Source organism: Tachysurus fulvidraco, chromosome 22 (assembly GCF_022655615.1).
Source record: "Tachysurus fulvidraco isolate hzauxx_2018 chromosome 22, HZAU_PFXX_2.0, whole genome shotgun sequence".
NCBI classification, from domain to species: Eukaryota; Metazoa; Chordata; class Actinopteri; order Siluriformes; family Bagridae; genus Tachysurus; species Tachysurus fulvidraco.
The window spans coordinates 12,540,576-12,553,745 of NC_062539.1; the positions used below are offsets into that span (position 1 = coordinate 12,540,576).

The following is a 13,170-nucleotide window of genomic DNA, read 5'->3' on the forward strand; positions in this document are numbered from 1 at the left end:
TTAAAATCCGGAAATGATAAACCTCCATCTGGTTTCTTACGTTGCATTGTTTTAAGTCTAATTCTGGGTTTTTTTCTTATTCCATATAAATCTACTAATGGCACTAATTAAGTTCTTTGAGAAAACATTTGGGTGGTGCAATTGGTATGGTTGAGAATAGAAAATTAACCCTTGGCAGTACATTCATTTTGATAGTGGATATTCTTCCGTGAAAAGCTAAACATAAGGGGGACCATCTAATTAGATCTTCTTTAATCTTGCTCAGGAGAGTTTGATAGTTATTCTTTGAAATTTGGGAGATTGGGGATGAGATGTTGATGCCCAGAAAAGTAAATTGTTGGACTATAGGAATCTGAGATGGTAAATTGGGTAGACAGATAGACAGATTGGGTAAACAGATATTCCTGTCTTGCTGAATCATTGAGTGGCATTAAAGTGGATATACTCCAATTAATTTTATAACCAGATAATGCACCGAATGTGTCAAAAAGGTTTAAACATTCAGGGACTGATGAAGCTATATCAGATACATAGAGCAAAATGTCATCTGCGTAGAGAGAAATCTTGTGTGATGTATCTACACAAATAATGGGATGAATAGTTGAGGACTGACGCACTGCTTGTGCTAGCGGCTCTACTGAAAGTGTAAAAAGAAGAGGCGATAGTGGACAGCCTTGACGGGTGCCACGACCCAAAGTAAAAGGGCGGGATATCATAGAGTTGGTTATTACACTGGCCGAGCAGTTATTGTAAAGGGTTTTGACCATATTAATGAATTCTTGACCTACTTCTAGGTGTTCGAGGACTGCCCATAAGAACCCCCATTCAATTCTAATCGAAGGCCTTCTCCGCATCTAGTGAGATGACTGCGGAGGAGGCCTGATAGGAGTCCGATCCGTGGATGATGTGAAATAGTCCTCTGATATCATCAGAAGCAAACCGGTCTTTAAGAAGTCCGGATTGATCATAATTAATAACCTTACCGACACATTTGTTGAGCCTAATAGCTAGGGTTTTAGCGGGAAGTTTTGCATCAGTGGCAATTAGGCTAATGGGCCGGTAACTGGCACATTCTAGGGGGTCTTTTCCTTTCTTAAGTAGCAGAGTTATAAGAGCTGTGTTTTGGTCTCTATGCAGAGCATTATTTTTAATCGCATAATTTAGGGAGTTAAGAATAAGTGGCGATACTATGTCCCTTAGATCTTAGAAGATCTTAGAGCTTTACTACATTACACTCTGTTTCTGAAAAGTTGTTGCAGATCCATGGAAAATATTCAGGATTCCATAAAATGGATCTGATTTTTAATATATAATATTGTTAAGAACGCAAAATTATGAATATATAAAGTAAGAAGACAAAAGGAAAAAGAAATTAGTAATCAGAATCAATATAAAGGAAACTGTTTCATGCAGCAGTGAGATTGTTTTTTTCCCCTAGATTTGAACATACATTGGAATTGAGCTCTCTGTTGATAAACAGATCTTATTGTTGGAAAGATTGTGTTTTTAAAGAAGAATGTTAGTTCTATATGTAAAGGGCTTATTAGTAACGATTGTAGTAATCTCCTTTCATGTAAAGTGTGTAATCCTGAACAGTCTACTTTTATTATTATTATTATTATTATACATTTAACAAGAGACACTGGGATAGATCTGAAGCAAGTGAGAAGAAAGTAAGACACTACAGTGGGCAGTGCTCTAATTCATCATTCATATAATTCATTTTACTTTGAATATTCTGTGTTTATGTAAAACCTTCTTTCTAAAGGTTATGCAGGGGGAGAGCTGGTTGAGGATTTGGGAATGGGAAATGGGAAAAACAGAACAGAATAATAGATTGTAATGCTTACAGGAAGCTATGGTTCACCTTAGCTTTAAATATATTCTTGTAAGCTCCCTTGGTTGGTATGTATTGCATGTTATTATTATTTATGAAATTATTGAGTTTATGATGTTCTGTTATTTACCCTGAATTAAACAATAATATTCAGCTGGAAATCTCAAATTTGTAGTTGACCAGTGACACAAAGTCTGTTTAATACAATGTGTATATAACATATAGAGAATAACAGAGTTATAAAAAGGAACAATGGAGATTTTGTCACTCTGATGCAGACTTTTTTATTCCGGTGAATCATTTGCATATGATTTTCTGCTTAACACTTTCCTCATTTTTGTTTATCTTAGGAATAATAATAATAATAATAAAAATAATTATAATAATACTCACTCACTCATTTTCTACCGCTTATCCGAATAATAATAATAATAATAATAATAATAATAATAATAATAATAATAATAATAATAATAATAATAATAATAAGCAAATATTTAATAAATAATTAAAAAATAAATAATTTCTAAAAAATGCTTTTGTATGGAGTATGTACAGGGTTTGGGATTGTTCTTGTTTTTCCTTTGACTAATTTACATGCCAGCATCACGTGATCATGTAGACGTAAAAAGACTAGCACTTTACCTGGGTCTGTTTAACTCATCTCATATCTCTGATTTACACACTGCTCTTTTCATTTCACACAAACACACAGCAAGCTGCTCTCTGACAAAAAGAACTTCTTCTGGGTGAAGAGCATTTTTTTATTATTATTATTATTATTATTATTATTATTATTATTATTATTATTATTATTATTATTATTGTTTTTTTTTTTTTTAGCTGATGCTGAGGTTTAAAGCACAAAGCATCACCATGGAAACCGTGTCAGTCGTGCTCCTCCTGCTATCAGGTAAAAATTATAACAAATACGTTTAACAGCTTTAACCTTCATGTGATGAGTTTAAATTGTTATTATTTATAAAAATGACTTTTTGGATCCTCCACATGTTACTGCTGTTAAAGATTATAACAAGAATAACACGCTCCATAATAATCACTTTTATTTTAACTTTTTCTACTTAAATTAACATGATGGAATAAACAAATATAGTTTTTGTTATCTTTCTCAAATCCTAAAGGTTATGTTTGTTCACAATTCTACAAGAACACAGAAGTGTTATTTACACAATGTTTTATATAATGTAATTGCAGTTTAGTGAAAAATGTGTCATAAACTTGTGGGAAGAATCAGACAAATTTGGTACAAACAACATGTATAAATCATATAACATTAAAATCTAGATTTTTGTTATTAAATTCACTGAATGAGAATATTAAGTGAGTGTCTTCTCTATATTACATACAGAGCTCATAAATCTGACAGTAAAATGATTAAAATAGATTATTTAACTTAAAATCATCAAGTCTCAATAGGTTTTAATTAATCAAATGATTTCTATATTCCTGATTGATATATTCATGATATTTCTTTGTTGTTATTTTATTTCATCATGATTGTGTAATTGAGCAAGACGCAATTCCAGAATTTGCTCTTCTGGATCTGCAAACAGTCTCTCAGTCTGAACGGAAAACAGAACAGAGCCATTCATCCACATCACATTTCAGCCCTTTTATTTCTGTCCTGCTACATTAACAGGAGAAATTTCTTCCCCAGCTTTTACTCCTCCAGTCCAGAGTCAATTCATTTCACTCCATATCATTCTGGGTGACATGAATCAGACTGAGGCTCGGGAAGCTTGCAGAGAAAAATACACCGACCTCGTCACTGTGTACTCTGATGAAGACAACATTAAACTGTACAACCCAGGGATACCGGCCTATATCGGACTGTATCGCAGTAATTTCAGTGAGAAATGGTCTAATGGTGATAAGGTAACATACAGAAATCTGGCAGGGGATTGTGGGACATCGAGCAACTGTGCTGTTATGAAGGCTGATGGTTCATGGGAAAGTCTTAACTGCACAGACACAAGATATTTCATGTGCTATGAACAAGGTAACTTCTGACATAATATGCATAGTTTTAATTTTATGTTTAATATAATCTGTTGTCTTTGTATGCCTACAAATAAGAGGTCAGATTTTGAAAGATTTGTTTGTTTGTTTGTTTGTTTGTTTTACCTCACAGATGCTTCCTCACAGACTCCTAATTATCATCTTATCCTTGAGAATAAGACCTGGTATGAAGCTCAGCGTTACTGTAGACAGAGATACACTGATCTGGTCAGCATCAGAGATCAGCAGCACAATGAAGAGGTGATGATTAAAGGGTTAAACAGCAGCACACCCTTCTGGATCGGCCTGCTGTGTGATGACTGGCAGTGGATTGATGGAGGAATCTCTGCCTATAGAAACTGGAATCGGTGGAGAAATGAACCTTATCCATCACCATACAACTGTGTAGTACATGATAGATGGGGATGGGGATGGGGATGGGGATGGGGATGGGGATGGTACACAGTCCCGTGCAATATTCATTACTCTGCTTTGTGCTACTACAGTAAGTGTCGACTTCTCTAACAGTAAAATCATCTCAGCAATCTTCTGTATGATGACCAGAACACAGCTGGTGTGAGTCTCTGTCTCTGATATCACTCTTCCACAGATTCTACACCTCCAGTCCAGAGTCAACTCACTTCATTCCATTTCATTCCGGATTACATGAATCAGACTGAGGCTCGGAAAGCTTGCAGAGAAAATTACACCGACCTCGTCACTGTGTACTCTGATGAAGACAACACTAAACTGGTTGAACTTGTGATGAAGGCTGGTATTTACAATGCCTGGATCGGACTCTATCGCAGTCACTTCAGTGAGAAATGGTCTAATGGTGATAATGTAACATACAGAAATCTGACAGGGGATTGTGGGACATCGAGCTACTGTGCCATTATGAAGGCTGATGGTTCATGGGAAAGTCTTAAGTGCACAGTCACAAGATATTTCATGTGCTATGAACAAGGTAACTTCTGACATAATATGCATATGTTATTGTATCTGTATATTGTACATTCTCTAGTTTTAATTTTATGTTTAATATAATGTGTTGTCTTTGTCTTTGCATACAATAAGAGGACAGATTTTAAAAGATTTGTTTGTTTGTTTGTTTTTACCTCACAGAAGCTTCTTCACAGACTCATAATTATCATCTTATCCTTAAGAATAAGACCTGGTATGAAGCTCAGCGTTACTGTAGACAGAGATACACTGACCTGGTCAGCATCAGAGATCAGCAGCACAATGAAGAGGTGAGGATTAAAGGGTTAAACAGCAGCACACCCTTCTGGATCGGCCTGCTGTGTGATGACTGGCAGTGGATTGATGGAGGAATCTCTGCCTACAGAAACTGGGGTTGGCAGAGCGGTGAACCTCATCCATCACCATACAACTGTGTAGTACATAATAGATGGGGATGGGGATGGTACACAGTCCTGTGCGATTATACTTACTCTGCTTTGTGCTACTACAACAGTAAGTGTCAACTTCTCGAACAGTAAAATCATCTCAGCAATCTTCTGTATGATGACTAGAACACAGCTGGTGTGAGTCTCTGTCTCTGATATCACTCTAAACAATCCTCCTCCTTTTGGTGTTTTCTGTCTCTATCAGGTTACATCCATGTGAGTGAAGAGGCTCTGAGCTGGGAGAAAGCGCTGGATTACTGTGATAAAGGGAACAGAGCTGGAATTCTGATCATCGATTCCCAAGCTGAACAGGAACAGTTAGAGTCTGAGCTCATGAGTAGACGTGTCCCTCCAGGGTCTCTGTGGGTGGGGCTTGGACCAAACCGTCTCTCTGAGCTGAAGGTGTCGTCTGTTCCGCTGACCTGCCAGGACATACAGAGACAGAGCGAAGCTGACACACACACTGCAGGAGCAGCACCAGATTATGTGATGGACTCCACTGAACTTCGAGTTGTGTGTAAACAGAAGTAAAACATTTTCCTCGATGCTGCAAGAACAGAGCACTGCACAGTTTAGAGTTTTCCAGCACAAACTCACCTGAACACTTCATTATGCATTTGTTCTTGATGAGCTGAATCACAGAGCAGGAAAAAGCTTAAAGTGTGCAGGAAGTGTTCACACACTCAGAGCTTCACACATCAATTGGCCTTCAGAAGAATATTTAGAATATATATTTTATGCTGTTAAAGCCTCTCTAAATTCTTGTTTAAGATAAAATTTATTATACTTTCTTTTCTTTTATCATATCAATAATAAGAAACTGGAATTTTACTCTTTTTCATGATAACTTTTGTGTTGTATTTTCTTCATTTACAGCAGTTGAGTTTAGTAACTACTGATAATCTATATTCATAAACTGTTCCATGGTATTTTTTACAGTAAACTTTTTTATTCTAAACACGGCTGTGGTTTGAATTATTTAAATGTGTCTCTTAAAGGGTGATAATTTTATTTGGTGTGTTAGTTGTGAGTGAATATGGAATAGTAGGTGCAGTGTATTACATATTCAGACTGTTAGATTGTATTTATTTCTTTATTATTAACATTTGCAAAAGTCTATTATAACTAGCATAGGAACTAAACAAAAATAATGCAAATAAAACAATTACAATATTGCTACAGACCTGCTTAAAATATAATAAATAACGTTTTACATGCAGGACATAAACAGCTAATCAGTATTAAAGTATTAAATGATATTTACTACCAGCTATAAAACATATATAAAAATATGTGACTCATAAGAATCTTCCCTGGCCTTAATGTCTGTTTTATTGTCTTTTATGTCCTTTTAATGAAATGAAATGAAATTAATCATGCAAATATCAAACATTGTGCTGCTTAGCAAACACGAACATCATGATTTGTCACCAAAATAAAAATAGGTATTTTGCACTTTTATTATCACACATTATCAGTGGCAAGGTTTTGTGAAGTCACTAAAAATACATTGTATGAAAGTTTTAAGGATTCAGAGCCAAACACTGTCACAAAACCAAGAATTACCACAAAACTGCCTTCTCAATCACACATATATCAATTTTATATAAATTACATATACATGTGATTTATATGAGTTATACATTATACACATTAATACACAAATAATGTGTATAATTTACTTTTATAAAGAACTCTTTTGTACAAATTCAATATTCTAGTCAATATTCAGTTCAGAATGTTAAAAAAGTGTTTACACACTGGCTGTAAATATAGAGATTTGAGAGCTGTATGTGAGAAACTACATGCTGCTAAATCAGACAAGCAGATCAGATTTTGTCTCTCTGATGCAGTCTTTTCTGTTTGTTTTTCCCCACTGATGCAAATCCAAAGTATGATTTTTTATCCCTTTGGAACACTTTGCATATGATTTCCTGCTCAACAATTTCCTCATTTTTGTTTATTTTAGCAAAGTCTGATGCCATAATATACAATAAAAAAATTAAATATAAAAAATATGAAGTTTATATTAAAAATATAAAAATATAATATATATAGTATTCATTCATTCATTCATTTTCTACCACTTAGTATATTATTTATAAATATAATTTCTAAATAATAGAAATTACAGTTGTGTGCAAATGTTTAAGAACCCCTGATAATTTCCATGATTTTCAATTATATTTATAATTTATATAAATATTCGGATCAGCAATTTTGTTTTGATCTATAAAATAACTGAAGGACAAAGTGATATGAAGTAGTGAACTGATGTTTATTGGATTAACAGAAAATATGCAATATGCATCAAAATAAAATTAGACAGGTGCATAAATTTGGGCACCCTTGCCATTTTGTTGATTTGAATACCTGTAACTACTTAGCACTGATTAATGATATGTTTACTGTTAAGAGGAACGACACGGACAACCATTTCACTGCAGAGGCTTTACTGACGACTGCTTCAGATCTCGCTCTCCATTACACTGTTCCCCGCTCCAATCAGCGCTGTCTCCACACGCGGAGAAACTACCGTAATGCATGGAATAGATTCGCATATGCAATACATTACATTTCTTCCCCCACAGTTTTGAACTCCTTAACATTTAAACAATTTGCAACAATGTGACTACCAAAAGGTTATTCTTTTTTATTTATTTATTTTTTATTATAGAACATACCTTGTATACAAATGGTTAGAACTTCTTATGATTAAGAACCATTAATCTAATCTGTTAGGTGCTTTTCTCTGACGAAGTGGATATCTTCTTTCAGGACTGGGAACTGTCCCTTTTCCCACCGGAGCATGGGGCTGGGTAACACTGGAATTGCCCTTGTCACTCACATCTGGAGCAAAGTCATTGGCTATTGTACTGGCCATAGTATCCGTCCTGTACTGTACATTAGATGACACCAGATGATCCACATGTACCTTCACACTATGATCTCCGACTTGCACTTGGTATGTGAGAGGTCCATGCTTGAACAAGATGACACCTGGAAGCCAAGCACGATTTGAGTGTCGACAGTCCCACACCATGACCTTCTGACCAGCTTCGAAGGAACTGAGCTTTCTGGCAGGGGCATTGTGAGCACGTTTTTGCTGTGCTTGATTTTTGAGAACAACTGCAGATGTATCTGGTTTTAGCAGTGTGAGACGGATACGAGGCTGTCTTTTCAGAAACAGTTCAGCAGGTGTTCGCCCTTTCAGCTTGACCTTTTGTAGCTGGATGATAAGGAGGAGACAGAACATGACACACACCATTGTTCCTTAGGAACTCCTCAAACTCCCTAGAGGTGAATGGAAGGCCATTGTCCGATACCAGCTCTTTTGGGAATCCATAGGAAGCCCAGAGATGACGCAAAAGGTTTATGGCCTTCTCTGCATTTGTCAGCTGTGTAGGAAAGATTTCCACCCATTTTGAATGAACATCCACAATCAATAAGAAGTGTTGCTTGTCTATTTCAGCATAATCTATATAATCTATGTGAATGCACTCCCAGGGTGTTGTGGTCCAGGACCATGGGTGAAGAGGAGCACAGGGTGGTTGGTTTCACCCCAACTCACATGGAGCGCACTTACTCACAAAGTTCTGAATGTCTTGGTCGAGACCCGGCCACCAGAGGTATCCTCTTGCCAGTGCTTTCATTCTTATTATGCCTGGGTGACCCTCATGAAGCTCAGACAACAGTCTTTCCCTATACTTTGGGGGAATGATAACTCTTGAGCCCCACAGAATACATCCCTGGTCTGTTGAGAGCTGGTCTTTTCTTACCAGGTACGGTTTCAGATGCTCATCTGTGACATGATTGGGCCATCCAGACAAAGTTAGGTCCAACACTTTCGATAGCAGGATTTCTCCTAGTTTCAATGGAAATGTCTTTTGCACAGATGGGCAATTCATCTATGTGTGAGACTTGAAACACCATCTAGACAATGCATCCGCGTTTGCATGATCAGAAGAACATCTGTACTCTATGTCATAATGATAGGCCAACAAAGTCAAATCCCAACACTGCATACGGAGGGCAGCTAGTGTTGGAATGGCAGATTTGGGGCCTAGAATTGAAAGAAGGGGTTTCCATCTGTTAGCAGATGGAACTTGCAGCCATACAGATACTTGTGAAACATTTTCACTCCAAAGACTATGCTCAGGGCCTCTTTCTCAATCTGCGCATAGTTTTTTCACTTGCTGTCAGAGTCCTAGATGCAAACACAATGGGATGTTCTTCCCCTGAAGGTAGCACATGTGAGATAACTGCCCCGACGCCATAGGGAGAGGCATCACAGGCTAGTCTCAGTGGATTTTTGGGATCATAGTGAGCTAACCACTTACTTGACAACAGTTGTTGTTTACAAACTTTCCATAGTAGTTCAGAAGTCCCAGAAACGAACGTAATTCTGAGACATTGGTTGGAGCAGGGGCCTTCACAATCGCTTCCACCTTGCTTTCCGTTGGATGCACTCTCTTTTCATCAATCTTGAACCAAAAATATTCCACTGACTTACAGAAGAATTCACATTTTGATTTCTTCACCCTTATTCCATGTTGTTGCAGTCGTGACAGTACTTTGTCCAGTACTTCCAAATGTTCCTCAGGAGAAGATGCAGAGACCAGAATATCATTCATAAAACATACTACATTCTGAAGTCCCTGTAGGATTTGGTCCATTGTGTGTTGGAAAATTGCAGGTGCTGTGGAAATTCCATAGGCCAGATGATGGTACTTAAACAATCTTTGTGCATGTTTATGGTAAGGTACTGCTTAGATTCAGTATCCAATTCCAGCTGCTGATATGCAAAAGACAGATCAATTTTACTGAAAACTTTTCCCCCAGCCAATGTGGCAAAAAGATCCTCCACGTTGGGTAGCGGATATTCCTCTGCAAGAATGCATTTGTTCACCGTGACTTTATAATCACCACACAACCTCACAGTCTTGTCTTTCTTTGGCACAACCACAATGGGTGCTGCCCAGTCGCTCCTTCTGACCTGAGAGATAATTCCGTTCCTCTCCAAGCGATCCAGTTCCTTTTCTACTGCTTCTTTAAGAGCAAACGGAACAGACCTTGGTTTGTGAAAGATAGGTTGAGATCCTTCTTGCACTCTCACCTTTGCTTTGAAGTCACTAATATTTCCATAACCATCTTGAAATAGCTGTTTGTGTTTTTCAAGTACATCAGAGAGAGTAGTAACACTCACTGGTGTCACCTGTCTCAAGCTGAAGATCTCCTTCCAGTTTAAGGAAATTTTCTGGAGCCAGTTACGTCCCAGCAGTGGTGGTTTGTCTCCTTTGACCACAATCAATGGAAGTGAACACTGTTGTCCCTTATATTTGACTGGAACCTCGATCTCACCCAACACAGGGATTTTGTCTCTAGTGTATGAGGCCAGATGAATGGAAGTTCGGCTCTCAATAAACAGTCCTTCGATTTTTCAGTATAGATATGTTCTGGAATCAAAGACAAAGAGGCTCCAATGTCTAGTTGCATGCAAACTGTTATGCCGTTTATCAGAAGATCAATGTAAATGCCATCCGCTCAAACAGTTCATCATTCTCTGCACACTGACTTTCGGAAATATCTGCTACACACACATTCGGAAATATCTGTGTCCGACTTTTCCACAGTTGTGGCATTTCTCATTACGATAATGACATTCTGTGGGATGATGGTTTGCTCCACCACAGGATAACAGTTGCGTTTATGCTTGGAAAAAGGTTGCTGCTGGACCCCCTTTTTAGAACTGTACTGGAAATTTCCCCATCTTCTGTATTTTTCTCTGCCCCCACCGACATTTTGAACCTTATGCACACTTGAGTCCTTTATGGTTGCCTGGGCACTAAGCTGTTTGGTGTCCTTTTGTGCTAGTTCTAGTGCAAGCGCAACGTCGCAGGCAGGCTTTCTTGAAAGTAAGGCCTTCTCTGACAGTAACCTTCTGTGATAAACTTCTCCAGCAAGTCCATAGACAAATTTGTCTCTGAGAGCATCATCCAGAAACTTTCCCCAGGACTTTGGTTACGTTGGTAAAATCTAAAGCGTTCTGCCATCAGAATCGGCTTGGGCTTGAAGTGTTCGGAAAGGGTCTGAGAAATTTCCTGGTATGATAAATCAATCACTTTTTTGGCTCAACTAGATTTTCAAGAGGCCATGTTCAACTGGTCCCGAAACACTCAGGGAAACATTTTTTTACACTGTCAATTTCATTATGTTGAAATTATGTTGCTTTTATCCTTTACTTTTTTTAAATTGTTGTTGTTAATTACGCTCAGCATTTGACTGTTACTGCCTCTGTGCGTTTTTGTTCAAATCGCAACAGTTCACGTTCCTCTTCTATACAGTTTTTTCTTTGTTTTTTATTGCTCATTCTATGGACTGGGGCATCCGATCCCATCCTCGTCGCCACTGTTATGTTTACTGTTAAGAGGAATGACACGGACAACCATTTCACTGCAGAGACTTTACTGACGAGTGCTTCCGATCTCGCTCTCCATTACACTGTTCCCTGCTCCAATCAGCGCTCTCTCCACACACGGAAAGTAAGGTCCTTCCGTAATGCATGGAATAGATTCGCATAAACAATACATTACATTACAATTAATATCAAAGTTGTCTGAGTCAGGCTCATTCAGTTCATTTATCTTTGCTTTTCTTTTTGCAAATTATCTTCTCTTTTTCTCAGTCACAATGTCTGCACTCCTTGTCTCTAAACCAGAATTGTGATACACACGTGATACACAAAAACAAAAACAAAATCACATGGCACAAGACAAACCTGCCAGAATGTCCCCCTAGTGTCTAGGAAAACACAACAGCATTTGACACAGTCAGCCTCAAGTCTCTTGATTCACCCTCAGGAGTTTTGGTGGATCAGCATGGGAATGGATTTATTCCTGGAAGGTCGCTCATATCAGGTGACATGGAGGCTATCCACTGGTGTCCCACAGGGTTCAGAACTTGGTACTCTCCTTTTCTCCCTATATACTCACTCTCTTGGTAAAGTTACACTCTTACCACAGCTATGATAACACTTATTTTCTCCTTCTCTTCCTCAGATAGCATTGCTTCTGCTCAGATATCAGCAGATCTGTTGGACATATTGTAGATGATGGCTCATCAGCTGAAACTCAATCCCAGCAAAAGTGAACTGTTGGCCATCTCAAATAAGAGGAATGTTACTCAGACATTTTATTCTTAAACCATTCCATGATTTAAGTCATGATAGACAACCCTGAGTTCAGTAGATATCAAAAGCAAAGATCTTAGAAGATCTTCGAGCTTTTCTACATTACAGCCTGTTTCTAAAAAGTTGTTGCAAATCCATGGAAAATATTCAGGATTCCATAAAATGGATCTGATTTTTAATATATAATATTGTTAGAATGCAAAATATGAATATATAAAGTAAGAAGAAAAAAGGAAAAAGAAATTAGTAATCAGAATCAACATAAAGGAAACTGTTTCATCCAGCATTTTTTTTTCTAGATTTGAACATACATTGGAATTGAGCTCTCTGTTGATAAACAGATCTTATGGTGGAAAGATTGTGTTTTTAAAGAAGAATGTTAGCTCTATATGTACAGGGCTTATTAGTAACGCTTGCAGTAATCACCTTTCATGTAAAGTGTGTAATCCTGAACACTCTACTATACTTTTATTATTATTATACATTTAACCAAGAGACACTGGGATAGATTTGAAGCAAGTGAGAAGAAATCATTCATCATTCATATATTTCATTTTACTTTGAATATTCTGTGTTTATGTAAAACCTTCTTTCTAAAGGTTATGCAGGGGGAGAGCTGGTTGAGGATTTGGGAATGGGAAATGGGAAAAACAGAACAGAATAATAGATTGTAATGTTTCCAGGAAGCTATGGTTCACCTTTCTTAGCTTTAAAAC

General features: G+C 37.4%; 1 protein-coding gene and 1 long non-coding RNA gene across 2 annotated transcripts; both read left to right on the forward strand.

Moving 5' to 3' along the window:
- The first annotated feature begins 2,508 nt into the window (after positions 1-2,508).
- On the forward strand, positions 2,509-3,649 carry LOC125139972. Its single transcript, XR_007139156.1, has 3 exons — positions 2,509-2,586; positions 2,681-2,750; positions 3,516-3,649. It is a non-coding gene; the product is annotated as an uncharacterized LOC125139972 (long non-coding RNA).
- A 74-nt stretch (positions 3,650-3,723) lies between these two features.
- On the forward strand, positions 3,724-6,176 carry LOC113640403 (macrophage mannose receptor 1-like). Its single transcript, XM_047806694.1, has 5 exons — positions 3,724-3,857; positions 3,990-4,361; positions 4,467-4,823; positions 4,982-5,332; positions 5,471-6,176. The coding sequence occupies exons 1-5, from the start codon at positions 3,788-3,790 to the stop codon at positions 5,794-5,796; spliced, it is 1,476 nt and encodes a 491-aa protein (XP_047662650.1). The 5' UTR covers positions 3,724-3,787; the 3' UTR covers positions 5,797-6,176.
- The last annotated feature ends 6,994 nt before the right edge of the window (positions 6,177-13,170 follow it).

Bases quoted from the DNA above. Each gene is read 5' to 3' on its own strand.
- LOC113640403 (XM_047806694.1), top strand. From the start codon at position 3,788: ATGAAGGCTGATGGTTCATGGGAAAGTCTTAACTGCACAGACACAAGA. The intron at 3,858-3,989 runs GTAACTTCTGAC...TTTACCTCACAG, and splicing joins TTTCATGTGCTATGAACAAG to ATGCTTCCTCACAGACTCCT. The intron at 5,333-5,470 runs GTAAGTGTCAAC...TGTCTCTATCAG, and splicing joins TGCTTTGTGCTACTACAACA to GTTACATCCATGTGAGTGAA.